Genomic DNA, 17,361 nt, shown 5'->3' on the forward strand with positions numbered 1-17,361 from the left:
GGAAGTCTTACATGGGCAGTTTTAACAGCCATAAAGATGGAAAACATGCTGGCCACGTGACTATAAACACAGCAGGCTGTAGACCAGTTCAATGGTTCCTCCGCCCAAGCAAGTTCTTACTGCTGCTATAAGGCATGATGCAGGCCAAGGTGTGCCTTTTATTTTTGTGCTTTCTACAGATGTCATGAAATTGGCCTGAGTTAGTTACCATCTTGATAACCATTGAATGTTGCTGTATCTGAATGGATTTGCCCCTTCATAAACATGGCAGTTGCAATGTAGAGCGTAGTGATTTTGCCTGCATCGCAGCTCCTCAGAGAATCACAGAGATACAAGGGAGTTGAAACTGATCCAGTCCAACTCTGTCACAAAGTACAGTCAGTCCTCCCCTCATTAACCCACAGCTGCACCAAACTACCATAAAGATTTCTCCCATTGTCCCACGTTTAGTCCCAATTTGTAATCAGAGCTGTGTGGAGTCTGCATTTCTACCATCACACCACACAAGTGCAGTAATGGAGAAATCAGCATCCCCAAAACCTTGTCTTTCATTTTCAAAGGACGTTTCTAGCCACTGAGGATAGGAAGGTAAGCCTGGTAGTGTGTGGGACATGGTAATAAAACATCAGAGCTAGGAGGAGATGAGGATTTCCCATGGCCAGAAGCCAAGGCTTCAGGGCATTGTATAGCATCTTGTCATCCCCTGTAACTAGCAGCTAGCATAATGTAGCACAGCCTTTCCCAACCTGGTACCCTCCAAATGTGTTGGACTACACCTCCCATAATTCCAAACCAGCATGGCCAATCTCCAGTGGGAATTGTGGGAGTTTTAGTCGCACAACACATCGGGAGGGCACCGGGTTTGAGAAGTCTGGTGCAGCAACTAGGAGCGTTATCGAAGAAGCCCCCAGTTATAATTTTGTCTGGGCTATCAACTCTCTAAGAAGCAGAGTGACAGAACTGCAGCACACCCTTGTCTTACAGTTGGGTCACTACCAATTTCCTCTAAAGAGAATGGTAAGAATTTAAAGTGGGAGGGAAGTAGAAACTCTACTCTCATCCATGCTTCCTCTGCCCAAGAACGCTCCTCCCCAGCTATTTCCCTTTCAGCACAGTTCTAAAACTGGAAATAACCCCCATGAGGATAAAAACATCTGGGGAGAGGCAATTTGGGAAGGAGCACAGATGAGGGGAGGATATAGCAGCCCCCTCCTGCCTATGAGCTTTAAATCCTTCCCTCAGCTTGATAGGTATTGGCATGAACCACATTCTATTCCACAGGCGGTACCTCAACATGGCATTAGGCAGGCCACTATCTCTCGGCGTAGCCCAGTCCACAATTTGTAATACGGCGATAGTAATACTGGCCTATCCTTCCAGCTTTTTGTAAGGATGACTGATAATGTAAGTGAACTGCTTGAACACTCCAAGTGTGACATATCAGTGCAAAATATTATTAGCTTCCAGAATAAGTTGTGCAAATTGAGAAACCATATGCAAATGTCCTTAATTTATGTAAGGGACTCAGATTGCAAAATTTGCTTTTTCTTGGCACAGAATTTTGGAACTTATTTTGTAGTGCACAGCGCACACAGCCCTGACTATGATGCATCCCAAACAGCGAGTGGGTACAAAACAAGGTGCATAACATCAGAGTCCTTGTATGTTCAAAGAATGAAACAAACCAAATAAAGACAAGCTGTGCAGTTAAGGAAAAAGCAAACCATGCCCAGCCTGTACCATTACCCCATGTGACTTGAACTGATCAAATACCTGCTCAAACCAACTTTCTGAGTTGCAAGGAGATTACCTCCTCTAGTACCCTTTGTCACGCTTTTGCTTTGGTCCTGTACTATGCCAGTTTTATAGCTTCTCTACACCATGCTTTTATCCTGCAGCTTTACTGGGGCTTCTGCTTCCAGATTCTTTGTGCGATCACGATAGGCTTCTTTACATGTGCTTTCCCTTGCTTTTTTCCCACGATTTCTTTTTTCTGCAAGTTCTATACATTTCATTAAACAGCCACTAGATGGCACTGTGATATAGCGCAATTGTGCACTTTGCATACAGCAATATCGCGCTTCCTGGATTTAATACTGCATTTTCCCCATTAAGGAAAAAGCCGCGATATTGGTCACAAAGGATGGGAGAGGCTCTGGAGGTTGATGATGTTGTGTAAAGGACCTGCAAACTTCCACGAGTGACCAATCACGAGCGCACAATAAAAGCCTCATGTAGAGAAGATCATGTTTAAATTATCTTTAAGGAAATTTGTTGGGGAGAGAAAACTAGTCCCTATTTTTAGCTAAAGGTAAATGAAGCAAAGTTCTTCCCTTCTTTAGGGGATGTTCTGCTGGATTATCTGTTGTCCTCAGTTTCCTTTCTGAGGCTTCTTAAAATGGCATGTGGTAGTGTTTATATAGGCTCCAGGTTATATCCACTTTGTATCACGATGCACCTTTCTATTGATCAAATGTGTGATACCTTGACCAGAGGAAGACATGTAGCATTGAATGACACACTGCCTTATGTTGGCTGTGTTTCATAGCACATTACCAGTATTTGTACAACTGCATGGTTATGGGTCCATAATGACAAGGAAGGAAATTCTGGTTGCCCCAGCCATGTAGAGCATCCATGAGAGCGTGTATGAAAACCCCATAGGAGCCAGCATACCATCTCCTGTAGGGCAGCTCTAGTGTTCTAGCAGGCATGCAGCATTGGCCAAGCTATTCACTCCAAGGTGAGGTCCTTCCACACATTCACACCTGTACTCTTGGGAACATCCAGCAGTTGGTTCTTCCCCAGGCTCCCATGTGGGGCTCTACTCCTGCTTTCCCTTGGAGTAGCCTGTGAGGTCTAGGGAAGGGGAGGTACAGAAGAGCCCCGTGGAGTGAACACCCTGGCCTCCATGTTGTGAACGCAGCAGTATGGCCAGGGCCTGCCCTACCATTAGGCAGAGTGAGGTGGCCGTCTCAGACAATGGATGTTGGGGCTTTGGGAGTGCAGCAATTGCAACCACCTGACCATCCTGGGCCCCCTTGTGGTTCCCTCACTGTTGGAAGGCAGAGCTGAGTGTGCCACATAGCCTGATGCGGTGGAGACTGCTGTCCTATCACCATTATTGAAGGTTCACTTGCCAGTCCAGTTGGCTTCTTTACATGGAACTGGGGTTGTGATGCTGGACATCTTTCCTTAGCCTCAGGCAGAAAACATGTCTTGGGCCGGCCCTGAGCATGGCAGCTGGAACAAAAGCAGCCTAGTTGGGAAGGGAGAGCTATACAGGCTCCTATGGAGCAGACCTGTGTGTGTGTGTGTGTGCGCGCGCGTGTGTTGTGCCGGGCAGGTAGGATTGCACCCAACCTAATGAAACCAAGAAAGCCACATGTTAATATTGCAGAGCAAACCACATATATGAGAGTTACCATACACAAAAAAAGAACAAATTATTTTGTTCCCTGGAGCTTGGTATGAAAACTGCTTTCCTGGTTCCTTTGCCAGGATATTTCCATACATTTACGCAAATGTCAAAGTTGTGCCTTTGGACCTATTCTATGTTATGTGTGTGTGTGGGGAAAATTATTGTATTTTGGGAGACTTTTTTCATTGGTATTTTTGGTCAGATTCATAGTTCTTTGTGAATTTTTTGTAGAAAACTATTAACATAGGGGTTTTTGCTTCTGTATTATAAAAAAGGTGCCAAGCAATTATGGTGGACTTATTACCCTATGGGTAAGGTATAATTACAAGGAGATATGACATCAGGCATTTTAATAATTGTTTTGTAAATAAAATATTTGATAGCACTCGACAGTGATGATAACCGTGTTTATGGTTACAATGGAAATGTGTTATTTGTACAGTTACCCAAGATATATGAAGGATTTTCACACTTAAATAAAAAAAAAATCAAATCCATGAAATCAAGAATCTTAGCTTAATTTATTTGAAGAGTTTTAGTTGTAAGCAGGTAACGTGTGGTACTTTTTTTTAACAATGTAGTACAATTCTCAAACTACATGCCAGGAGAAAACAGATAGTGTGCAGTAAGAAAATTGAAAACATAGGCTTGGATCCTAATATAAGTTAACAAGTTCATATAAGGAAAGTTTCCCGTTCCTTTCTCGTAGGGTGGCCATGTGTCTTCTTTTTACAGAGGACAGTCCTTTATTTGCGACAGCTGAAATGACTGATTTTTTGAGTTCTTAACAAAATTCTATTTTTAAACAAGTCTGTGGATTATTGATTATTTTCAAGTATTTATAAACTGCTTATATCTTAGGATTTCAAAGGAGTATACACAGTCATAACAAATATATGCTAACAAATATGCAACGAGAAAAGAACAGAAAATAGAGCCTTTGATTTTTCATTCTTAGGCTCACTTGCATATGGACATACAAAAAAAAAAATAAAATAACTTCTGCATATGTTTTGTGACCATAAACAATAACTGCAAAAATTGATGTCCCTGTATTCCATAATAGTTTTGAGAACAGTAATTGTGCATGATTCCTTCTAGGACCTGGTACAAATGTGGCAAGTAAGGTGCACGTTAATTAAATGCCTCTGTTTCTCATACTCTTGTCTTCAATGGATGGGCTGGAAAAAAAAGGGGGGTAACGTCACATTGTGCACTAACTTGTGTAACAGAGCCCTAATGCCTTCCCCTTCTTCTCACAAAGGAAAAGCCACCGCGGGGGGGGGGGGGATTCAGACCACAGACATGGCAGGGATGTGCATAACCCTTTCCTCTTGTGCCATTTCTCTGCTCCAAATTGTGTTTCTTTTCCATGCCAAATGTACATCCTGATCTTAACACACTGATGCTATTGGAAAGTCTGGTGTGACTTACAGCAGAGTTGCTTTATATACAGGAAGTGTGGCAACACAGCATTTAGCATTGGAAGGCAATAAATGCAGGCTAGAGTCAGTTCAAATCAACTTATTTTATTAGTGCTTTTATACATGTCATCAGAAAAGGCTATCTACAACCATCTCCTAATGCTGGGTGCGTGCATATAAGTGAGCAACGGCATGAAATATGGCTACTTGCTACCCCTCTAGAGAGACTGCACGGTGCTTGTTGCAGATGCAAGAGAAAGAGAGCAGGAAAAAGGAACTAATCAGACCACACAAGGGGAATGAACAAGACATTCTCTATTGCCCCCTAGTGTCTGGAAACATGCAGACTTGTTCCTATTATCCAACAAATGCAGTAATCTTTGGGTTCAGTTGAAGTGACTCCCCAGGAAGCTCACACAGAATCATTCTTACATGTGTAGCCAGATTGTGTCTGTGCTTTCTGGGAGGGAGGCCCTGGTTAGTATAGTAGGACATACTCTTAGCAAATGAGAATATGATTGCAGAGGGTTTTTCATACACTGTCTGCTAAAACCTGTATCCCACATGCTGTGAAATTATCATCCAGTCAGGCCTTCTTTCTGGTACTACTATTATACAGATAAATGCATTATATAGTGTGATCACATACAGCAGGGTGCAGAACCAAGTCTGGCCCACCTGGGGTCCCAATTTGGCCATCCAGGGTTCCCCACATGGCAACTTCCCCTTACACTGGCCCCCACCCCCCAACCACTGATCATTTGATGGCTTCCTGGATTTTGTGCACCCGCCCCCCCAGATTCTAAAAGGTTGAAATGCCTCACCTAAGGCTTAATTACTGGCAGGAAGAGCTTTACCCTAAAACCTGCTGGAATCTTCGATATTTTACCCCTCCCTTTTGGTCACACCCCTTTTGCCACTGGCCCAGCCCACCACTGGCGCTCCTTGAAAGCTTCTCTGAAATGCAATCCGGCTCTTAGGCTGAAAAAGGTTCAACATCCCCACTATAGGTATATGAAGAGAGTGGGTTTTACACAAAACCCTGCAACTCTGAAGGGCTTTAATTACCTTTGGGAATTTTGGGGGAGGGGAGGGAGGGAAAAGAGACTCAGCAGGAGAAGAGCTGTGAGAACTACATTCACTCAAATGAATCCCAATTTTTTGTCAGGCTACCTCTTGCTGAAGGAGGTCACCAGCCTTTGACAAAAGTGGCCTCTGACCTTCCCCAATCCAGCACTTCTGTTATGATTGACCTCAAAAGCCATGAAATTCTGAGACAGGCAGGCACCTCTTTCAGAGGCTGAGCTAAAACTAATATGGAGAAAGCTCATGGCATATACTCAGCTGAGAAGCTCTGTCAGATCTTTGGGGAGGAAGACACAATTTATTCAGCTCGTTTCTTTCATTCACATTCCAGTTCTTAAAAATTCTCTCGCTCCCAAAGGTGTGAACTCAAACATACCGCTGATTAATGCCTCCCTGCATTAGCCAGCTTAGATGACCACTGAGCCATCCCAAATCTGAGTGGTTTGGTTCACTTCTGTTGTGGGGCAGGTTTGGGAATTGGCTTTAAAGCATCACCAGAACTTTTTTCCTCTTAAGATTTATTTATATTTTTAATCTAGGTTTGTAAACTAAGCATTTAATTGTTCTGGCAAGATGTTTCAGCACTTGCTTCTATAGGAGTTGCCAGCATCGTGACCTCAAGGTGTGTTCAGTCATGCAATTACACATCAGACAGAGAGAAATGACTAAGCTCTTCAAGGTTGCTAAGCGAATCTAGCATCTCCCAGAGTAATGGAGCACTCACTGCTGAATGAGCAAGTGCCTTCTTGCGGACTCCCATCATGGCTGGGTCTCCTTTGAAGTGAGAGCCTCAAAATCTTCAGCCTGCAGCAATCTGGAAAGCAAACATTAAGTGCTCTATGAAACCCAGAAAGCACAAGGCAACTTCTCGTTTGCTCCTCTCTTTTTGACAAATGCATTCAGCCGTCCCCAACCTGGTGTCCTCCAGAGGTTTTGGATGACAATGCCCAGCATTCCTGATCATTTGGCCATGCTGGATGGGGCTGATAGGAATTGAAGTCCAAGGATGGTCAGACAGCAGTTCTGAAGTCCTTTCGCTCACTTCTGCAAGCATGTAGAGGCATACTTCCTAGGAAGTGGGGGTACTGTTAATTTCACTCTTCCCACAGATTAAAGCCATTGCTTCTTATGGTACCCTGAGTGGATAAAATGTAAAAAGGAAAATTAAAGAGAGACAAGTGCAGGTCATGGAAGATACATGTGTGATGGCTTTCTGATTGATGCAGCCAGTGGGTGCCATATTGGTCCCAGAAACCATGGCTGCAGCCGTTACACAGGAGTCCATTGAACTCTGGGATTCATTCACAAGAAGACATATTTAGGATCAGGCTGCAATTCTCCCAGTATTTTAGCATTTTAGCTTCCTAATCATTTAGCTTTGGTGTTTTAAATCTGTATGTTAAATCTCTGCACTGCTGCTAGGTTTTATTGTGGTTGTACTGTTATATTGTGGCTTTAAGATTTCCTATTTTATATTGTTTTATGCTGCACTCTGTGGTTTTAATTTTTGTGAACCACCCAGAGAGCTTCAGCTATTGGGCGGTATCTAAATAAATAAATAAATAAATAAACAAATAAATAAATGTCACATAAAGGCATACTTTCTAGGAAGGGAGGGTATTTTTCTATCATTTAATTTAAGTCTTCCTGTCAATTGAACCCAACACTTCTTATTTTACCCTGAATGGCTAGGATGAACAGCTAGCTAGAGAGACCAAAGTTTTACTATATTTATATCCCATTTTTCTTTTTCCTCAAAAAAGAAAGAACTCAAGATAACACAAAAAGCAGAAAATACAAATGAGTCATAACTGGCTAATGAAAGTGGCTTGGCTCTCACTCACTCTCTCCTCCTGTTGCCTGGAGGGTGATTGGCTGCTGATGCTGGTCTTCATTAAATTAAAATTACTTAAGGCGCAATCCTATGGCCACTAGTCAGCAGCTAGATGGCCATAGGATAGGTCAGTTCCCTGAGAACCAACCTTCACCCCAACCTGTGCTTCCTCATAGGCAGCGCAGGACGGCTTTGTGCTTGGAAGAGGAATGTGGAGGAACAAAAAGGGGGCATTCCTGGGGGCATGTTGGGGTGTGGAAATTGGAAATGCCGGTATGACACATCCTACACGTCGTCTGGCTGCCACTCCTCGGGGTGTGTTGGGGCATGGAAGTTGGAAATGCTGGTACAACAAATCCTACGTGTCATCTGGTTGCCACTTCCTGTACTCCAAGGCCCCATGGCTAGACAGCCGAAATCGGATGTCTAGCCATAAATGCAAAGCAACTGAAGAGCAGAGGCTTCTCCTGCCCTGCATTGGATAGGCAGTTGCCTCTGAGCTCAGAGGTGGCCGCCTATCCCAATAGGATTGCACGCTTACTCATAAAAAACTTAGTAACTTCAATTGAGGTCTAACCAAAGGTTTTAGCACTTTCACAAAAGTCTTGATCCAGAGACCCCTTGCACAAATAGCATCCATTGTAAGTAAAGGGAACAGATAATGAAAAATAGCCATGTGAGTTTTTGTGGCACGTTAAGGGTTACAGTGGAGGTGAGGAATAGATTTCAGGGATTAGACCTGATAGACAGAGTGCCTGAGGAACTATGGACGGAGGTCTGTAACATTGTTCAGGAGGCAGCAACGAAATCCATCCCAAAGAAAAAGAAATGCAAGAAAGCAAAGTGGCTGTCTGAGGAGGCTTTACAAGTAGCTGAGGAAAGAAGGGAAGCGAAAAGCAAGGGAGAAAGGGGAAGATATACCCAGCTGAATGCAGAGTTCCAGAGAATAGCAAGGAGAGACAAGAAGGCCTTCTTAAATGAACAATGCAAAGAAATCGAGGAAAACAACAGAATAGGAAAGACTAGCGATCTCTTCAAGAAAATTGGAGATCTCAAGGGAACGTTTTGTGCAAAGACGGGCATGATAAAGGACAAAGAAGGCAGGGACCTAACAGAAGCAGATGAGCTTAAGAAGAGGTGGAAAGAATACACAGAAGAACTATACAGGAAAGATCTGAATGTCCCTGGTAGCCATGTGCAGTCACTGAACTTGAGCCGGGCATCCTAGAGAGTGAAGTCAAGTGGGCCTTAGGAAGCATTAGTAATAACAAAGCTAGCGGAGATGACAGTATTCCAGCTGAGCTATTTAAAATCCTAAAAGATGATGCTGTTAAAGTGCTGCATTCAATATGCCAACAAATTTGGATGACTCAACAATGGCCGCAAGACTGGAAAAGGTCAGTTTACATTCCAATTCCAAAGAAGGGCAATGCCAAAGAGTGTTCAAACTACCGCACAATTGCGCTCATTTCACATGCCAGCAAGGTGATGCTCAAAATCCTACAAGCTAGGCTTCAGCAGTATGCAAACCGAGAACTACCGGAAGTACAAGCTGGGTTTCGAAGAGGCAGAGGAACTAGAGATCAAATCGCCAACATTCGTTGCATCATGGAGAAAGCAAGAGAATTCCAGAAAAATGTCTATTTCTGCTTCATTGACTACGCTAAAGCCTTTGATTGTGTGGATCACAACAAACTGTGGCAAATTCTTAAAGTGATGGGAGTACCAGACCACCTTACCTGTCTCCTGAGAAACCTGTATGAGGGTCAAGAAGCAACAGTAAGAACCAGACATGGAACAACTGAGTGGTTCAAAATTGGGAAAGGAGTACAACAAGGCTGCATATTGTCACCCTGCTTATTTAACTTATATGCACAGTACATCATGAGAAATGCCGGGTTGGATGAATCACAGGTCGGAATTAAGATTGCTGGGAGAATTATCAACAACCTCCGATATGCAGACGATACCACCCTAATGGCAGAAAGCGAAGAGGATCTCAAGAGCCTCTTGTTGAGGGTGAAAGAGGAGAGTGCAAAAGCTGGTTTGAAACTCAAGATTAAAAAAACTAAGATCATGGCATCTGGCCCCATCACTTCCTGGCATATAGAAGGGGAAGAAATAGAAGCAGTGACAGATTTTACTTTCTTGGGCTCCAAGATCACCGCAGATGGTGACTGTAGCCATGAAATTGAAAGACGCTTGCTCATTGGGAGGAAAGCTATGGCAAACCTAGACAGCATAGTAAGAAGCAGAGACATCACCTTGCCGACGAAGGTCCATCTAATCAAAGCTATGGTTTTCCCAGTAGTAATGTATGGCTGTGAGAGCTGGACTATAAGGAAGGCTGAGCGCCGAAGAATGGATGCTTTCGAACTGTGGTGCTGGAGAAGCCTCTTACGAGTGCCCTGGACTGCAAGGAGGTCAAATCAGTCCATCCTAAAGGAAATCAACCCTGAGTGCTCATTGGAAGGACAGATACTGAAGCTGAAGCTCCAATATTTTGGCCACCTAATGCGAAGAGAAAACTCCCTGGAAAAGACCCTGATGCTGGGAAAGACTGAAGGCAAAAGGAGAAGGGGACGGCAGAGGATGAGATGGCTAGATAGCATCACCGATGCAATGAATATGAACTTGAGCACGCTCCGGGAGAGAGCGCAGGACAGGAAGGCCTGGCGTGCTATGGTCCATGGGGTCACGAAGTGTCGGACGCGACTGAGCGACTGAACAACAACAACAACAACAAAGGGTTTTCTAGCACCTTAAGGACTAACATATTTATTATGGTGTAAGCTCTCATGGACTAGAGTCCACTTCATCAGATGCACGAAGTTACTCCTGAGTTACACATGGTTGTAAACAGTGAGGTCTGAGGAAATTAAATGCAGAACGTATGAACAGTTACATTGTTAACAGTGGTCATTCAGAAACAGTTGCTGATAACAGACATCCTGGCATTGGTACACTAATTAACACATGTAGTATGATAAGGTGGTCAATGTGTTTATCAACAGGTCTACTAAATTCCAAGTTAGAGATATGGCTCATTTCCAGTTTCTGTCTGCTTAATGCGACAATCCTATATACATTTACTTCAGAGTAAGTGTAATTGAACTCAATGAGGCTTATGTTTGAGTAAACATGTATAGGATTGCACTGTTGGTCTTTTAGGGAGGGATAACTTACAGTGTAATCCTATGCATGTCTACTCAGAAGTAAGATCCACTGAGTTCCATAGGACTTACTCCCGGGTTAGTCTGTTAGTCTATACCTGCTAGGGAATGCTTGGGAGTTTTAGGGCTTTCATCTGTCTAAACATGCATAGGTTTGCGCCCTTAGACTCCTTTGCTGCTTTTAAAATCCATTCCACATCAAAAGGATGCATGAACATCTCAGGGCCAAATTCAAACATTACTGCAGTGCCATAGTTGTTACCAAAACACTTTTTTAAAGTATTTCTGTCCTCCCCTTCATATAAAACAGTATCAAATAATATAGAGTTCATAAATGAAACTAACGCAGCAATTAAAAAAATCAGAGATGGTATAAAACCAGCAGCAGTTAGAAAACATTTTAACAAGCAACACCTGAAAAAGCTCCCTGGAAGAGATATGTTGTTACAGTTGTTTATCAAAAGGCAAGCAGTGATGAGGCCAGATGGAGTTCCTTTGACAGAAGGCATCGTTTTGGTTCCACCATGGAAAAGGCTCTTTCTCCTCATGTCCACCTGCAATACTTCAGACAATGGGGGAACGTACTGCAGGTCCTCAGTAGGTAATCTTAAGCCACCTTCCCAAACCACGAGATGTGTTGGGCTACAGGTCCCATCATCCCCAGCCAGCATGGCTGGGTTGGGGAAGGCTGATCTTAAGGGCCAGGTATTCCAAATTATCAGGTCTCCTTGCATAACATCTGGAATCAGTTTCTGTGTGGGTCCGCTGGATCACATAGCCTTGCAGCCTCTTACCTCGCCCGGGAAGCTGCAGGGCCACCCTGGATATTTACTAAGCTAACCTATCAAAGAAGCCAATTCCAGGTGTTGCTGCAGCCATATGGATCCCCTGCTACATGGAAGTTATATTGGTAGCAACCCTGCCACTGCAGAATCAGCCCTCTGACATAGGTATAATTCACCATATCTATGTCTTATCAAAGCTAATGCTTCAGAAAGAGGGGGCTAATAAAAGAAAAAAAATGCATTGTGAACTTCGAGGTTTAAAAAGGTGAGGATCAGCTGCACACAATATTCACTTAAAGTAGCTTGTAGTTTAGCCCTTACAGTGCAATACTATACATGTCTACTCAGAAGTCAGCACTATTTAATTTAATGGAACTTACTCCCACGCGTAGGATTACACCATTAAACACACACACAAATTAAACACATGATGATGGGAGAGAAAATTAGGATGGCTGCACGTCCTACTTTACAGAGGACAGACTTCTGCTTGCAGGGCTCTCCTGTCCAAACCTAATGAAGGACCATGAGAAGAGAGAACAAAAGCTTTGAATTGCCCATCATCAGTGAGCACCTCCACAGAAGATGGAACAGTACACAGGTCACCTGATCAGTCTTTCCTACTGTGATCAGATGCATTTTATTTCTATTTAAATTACAGCATTTCTTTTCTAAATTGTATGCACATATATTAGCACATGCAAATTTTGTGCAAATATGATTCCTCTTTTGGGGTAGTGCATGCCCACTTTTTTTGGCGATGCATAAGCGGCCACCCTTGGCCTCCGTTGAGCCCCGACCGAATAGCATCAAATGCGCTGGCCATTTCTGATTCAGCGACCTCACGCAAGAGCCCCGCCCACCCAAAGCCCCTTTGTTTGAAGAATGGCCCCGCCTTAACCCGCAGAAAGACCAGGAGACCCACAAAGCACTGAGCTCCGCCGAGCACCTCCCAGGAGAGTCACAAAGCTTGCCGGGAAATGTTGACTGTCCTAACAACCGCCCCGCCTATTTCTTGCGCGCGCGCACCCTCCTCCCGAGGTAAACAGAATCCAGCCAATAGAGAGCGACCCACCCGCCCACTCGGCTTCCCGCCAGCCAATCGGGGCAGACATTGTCCTCCGCGGGCCCGGGCGCGCCTCTCGCCGTGGCGTCGCCCGAGGTGAAAGGTAGAAGGGTCAGGGGAAGGGAGGCTGAGGCGGCCGTTCCGAGCGCCGCTGGAGCAGAAGCTGCCGCCCGTCGGCGGGCCCGCCCGGCCGCGCCCTGCCCCGCGATGGCGCTGGAAGCGGCGCTGGCGGCGGTCCGGGGGCGCGACGGGGCCGAGCGCGTCGTGAGCCGCTTCAACGAGCAGGTAACGACGGCGCGCCGCTCTCCCCGCCTCCCCGGGCGGCGACGCCCCCTGAGGACGCGCCGGGCCCCAGTGTCGCGCGCGGCGCCTGCTCCCTCCCGCGCGCCCCGCAGGCGCTCCTGGGCCCTCGGAGTAGCGCCCGCTCCCGCCGTCCCCGCAGGCGCTCCGGGTTTCTCGGAGCAATGCCGCCGCTCCTGCCAGCCCCACGGGCGGCCCTCCTTGGCTGCTCAAGCCACTGGCAGCGAGCGGCCATCTGCATGCGACGCGCCGGCACGGGACGGGCGGGGGAGAGCCCCGCTGTTGCTCTCGGGGCGCCCCCTCCCCGAGTGTGCAGCCGCTGACCGGACGTCGGGCGGTTGTGTTGCGTCTGAAGCCTACTGGAATCTGGATGGATCCCTCCAGTAGCCTCCCCCGCGCATGGCCGTCTGGGAGGCGGGGCGTGCCCCTAATATTTTGTATGCTCCTTCGCACGCTTACCTGGGAGTAAGCCACTCCATTGAACGCAGTGGGACTTGGCTTCCGAGTAAGCGGACATAAGAGTCACCCTCAGTGCCCTTTCCTTAGTAGCCGTGAATGGGTTCTCTTCTTTGTCAAATACACACGCGTGCAGGGGAATCATCTTTTCCTACCTTACCCACCCCCACTTATTTTTATTTTGAATTCGTGCAGTTCCCCCCCCCCCCGGTGTATAAAGTCATATGGAGTTCTTGCGTTATTTTCTTTGAGAAACATTCTTATTATTTGTCCAATGTACTGTGTTATGTGCCCCGCCCCTTATGTACATGATCTGTTCTATGGTTCCCTCTCCCTCCAGGCCGCATCCTCATCCACAGCCTACATTTTTTCTATTTACATAGGCTGTTTCTACATTTTTTCTGACTTCCTCAAGAATAACCTTGATCTTGCAGTATAATTCACATCTTCCTAATAAAATACTGTTTTTGTTTTTTTAGAGTAATGGCCTGCTCCCTCTCTTGTATAGCCATATAAAAAAGCAAACATCTGTAACAAATTTAAGAGGTAGTTGTAGCAAAAATGTATGGCACTATGTGGCAGTAGGTACACTCTTCTATAGATTGGAATTTGGTTGGCTAGGTTTAAAGGACCTGTATTATGTTGTGTGGGATACAGAGGTTCTGTAACAAGACTTTTTTTTTTAATTAAGATCCCTTAAAATAATTAGTATCTGATATTCCTAGTCTTTTCACAGTGCTATAGCTATGAACCCTCCCCCCCAATCTAGCATTCGTTGGTAGTGTGAAGAACAGAAAGCAAAACACCTCATTTAGCTATATTAGATGGCTGTTTGTTTTTCCATACTGTGTATTGAGCCATTATGTATTCATGCTCCTCCTCTGGGTTGAATGCTCTAAGCAAGGTTACTTTTGAAGCTTCAGCTGGCCCACTGAGTGGTTGCCTAGTTACTAGACTGCCAGCTATAGCAACACTGTTCCACTGATCTACATTGCTCACTAGTGTATTGTGAAGGTAATTAAAATGTCTTATTAAAGGAAACTGTTTGGACCCTGGTTGAAATATTTATTTCTTGAGGGGTGTCCTCAAAGCATTATGTAGCTGGGATCAAAATTCAGGCTGTAGCTTGTACCAGGACATATTGGTACTTGTACAGAGTAGTCCCACTCATTTATGTGGAGATTAAATTGTTAGGCTAGTGCACTCTATTTGAAGACTACTGATGCAATAACTTTCACTGCTGAATATTTTAGTAGGCATATCCACTTTCTTGTAGTCTGCATTTAGTTACCATGGCTAATAGCCAGTTATTGACCCTTTCTCTATGAATGTCTTTTCATAAGCCATCTTAGCAAAAGGCCATCACCATAGTCTTGGCAAGCTCCCCTTTGCTGATCAAATGAATATCTGTTCATATTATCTTTACAGTGCAATCCTGAGCACAATTAGCTGAGCACTGCCCCAACCTGGTGACCTCCAGATATTTGGACTACAACTCCCATCAGCTCCAACCAACATGATCAATGGATTGCATACACACACCACACACACACTCACTTGGTTTCAGCACCACCTCCAGACTGGTGTAGTTAATGGGGGAGCGAAGGGTCTAGCAGATGCAAGGGTCTAGCAGATGCAAGGCTGCCCTTGGTACATCCCATTTCAGGGCCTACCACTAGCAGAGCTCCTACACCTACTTTCTACAGGCATACTGGGGCATGCAGAGTGGATGTGTCACTCCACCAGCAGAGCTCCTCTCTGTCAGTGGTGGAGTACTCCTGTCCTATCCTACCCATATTCTGATGCCCATTCAAGGGAGGTTAGGATTGCTCTGCCTATCTCTAGAATGATCATTCATAATTTAAAAATGAAATTAATGAAGGCCTCAAAGTTCCATTCCCTGTTTTAAGCATGACTAAAGTAGAGGAATGAGAAACTAGCTTATTTCTGTATCTGTTTACGTCAAAGATGGAAGTGCCTAAAACGAGATTTGAGCTCTAATTTCATTTAGATTCTGATGCAAGTTTGATTAAAAACCTATTCCAACAAAACTAAAGTATACACTTCAAAGTGAAAACTATTGATACATGGTTATTAAGAATAAATTTTGTTTCTTCAGAATAGAGCCACTTTCAAATTTGAACCATCAGATGAAGAGAAAAGAAAGGTAAGCATATTAAAGCTGGCCTTTGAAGAGTGTGTGCAGTTTCTTTAGTTTCCACATGGCATCATATGTTTTTCATATGTAGGCTGTTTGTATTGCTTTGGCCCTATAGTGTTTATGTATTTATTTATTTGAAGAGTTCCAGTGTTGCTCCTCAGCCAAAAAGGCTCCCAGAGTAGCTTATGTATGATCAATTAAACAAGATAGTCCCTGCCCACAGATTTACAGTCTAAAAGATACAACACACGAAGAAAAAGGAATGGGGAGGGAAGAGGGGAAATTAATTCTTTTAGTATGGCTAGTGGGATGGCCCTGTTCTTCCTCAGCTCAGCCTGTGGGAATTACTGCTGCTGGTGACAGTTCAAGGAGGAGGAGCAATGCCAGGCTTTAATAGGGACCATTTCTTGGGGTTTGTTTTTGTCTGCTACTGTGGTTTGGTGTGGAAGCTAATGATGATGTAAATAAATCTTGGTAAAACTAACATGAATTAAACCACTGTGTCATAAAGCTAAGATTGTCCTGTAGCAACTTATTAAAATAGCTCTTCTGGAAAGTTGTGAGGATGTGGAGTTCCTGGATTAGTAGAAAGAAATTGTACCTTAGGGGTACATTGGTTCTTTTAATTTCTGTTATTCCCTTCAAAAACATTTTGTCTAGGATCATTCCCCTGATCCAAAGTCCTACAAACACACATGGATGGATGTTCAGCTTCATTATTGTGTGAGCTGATTTGAGTATATTGGATGAATTGGGAAGTACTTCTTAAAGAGTAGATAGATGGAGATCCCAGTGAGTGCAGGCTTTCCAGTTCGCAGTATTGCCAGGATTAGCTCCAAATGCACATTTTTCAGTGTGCAGGCTTGCCTCTGAATGGGAGCTCCCTTATGTATTCATAGCTTCCATATATGCAAGTAAATATAATAAATTAATAAATATAGAAGGAAAATACAGAGACTTCCCTAAATGGAAGCTTTAGTCTTCAGAATAGGTTTTTGCAGATGACTGATGTTGGAAGCAAGGACCTTCCAAATTGCCTAGAGTGCCATTTTTTGGCAGAAAGGCAGGATATAAAATGAATGAATGAATAAACTTTGTAATATAGAATTTGCTGAAGTACTACAGGGTATGTCAGCAGGATATACGTGTTCTTTTGGAAATGGTCAGTGGGGAAATAGTCTTTCTAAGATAACTTTGTTCTTGCTCTTTCTCTCTCTTTGTATCATATAGTTTGTAAACACAGCCAGAGCTGCTGAAATAAATTCAGAAAAATATTAATAGTTGGGTAATAGTATTTAAAAAGGGTTTAAAAAAATAAATCACACCCTTTAGATCTTGATGAATCCAAGAAATAAGTATTGATGCACAGCAGAGATATTTGAGGGGTTATCTTTGCCTGTGAAAAGTATGATTAAGTTGACTACGCTATCATGTCTTAGCTAGTCTAATTGCAGTGATGGTTATGTTACCACTATAACTTAAAATATCTAAAAGCATGGCTGCCCAATTACCTGGGGTATTTTCACTCCTGCTGAAAGTATATTTTGATACAAAATATACTTTGAAAACTGTGGAACAATTGGCAAGAAAGTGTCATCTTTTCTTCTTTTCCTACTGTACAAGGGGAGAAGTGGTTGCAAAATCACAAAATTACC

General features: G+C 44.0%; 1 protein-coding gene across 2 annotated transcripts in view; it reads left to right on the top strand.

Annotated features, from left to right (window-relative positions):
• Positions 1–12,894: 12,894 nt before the first annotated feature.
• RIC8B (RIC8 guanine nucleotide exchange factor B) overlaps positions 12,895–17,361 on the top strand; it is a 42,365-nt gene continuing 37,898 nt past the window's right edge. For both annotated transcript variants that reach the window (XM_084809676.1, XM_084809677.1), the window contains exons 1-2: positions 12,895–13,074; positions 15,665–15,712. In XM_084809676.1, the coding sequence (XP_084665802.1) occupies positions 12,997–13,074; positions 15,665–15,712 (126 nt within the window). In that variant the 5' untranslated portion in view covers positions 12,895–12,996. The remainder of the gene's footprint in view (positions 13,075–15,664; positions 15,713–17,361) is intronic.

Source organism: Heloderma suspectum, chromosome 7 (assembly GCF_057233095.1).
Source record: "Heloderma suspectum isolate Gila_16-S chromosome 7, 16-S_ref, whole genome shotgun sequence".
NCBI lineage: Eukaryota > Metazoa > Chordata > Lepidosauria > Squamata > Helodermatidae > Heloderma > Heloderma suspectum.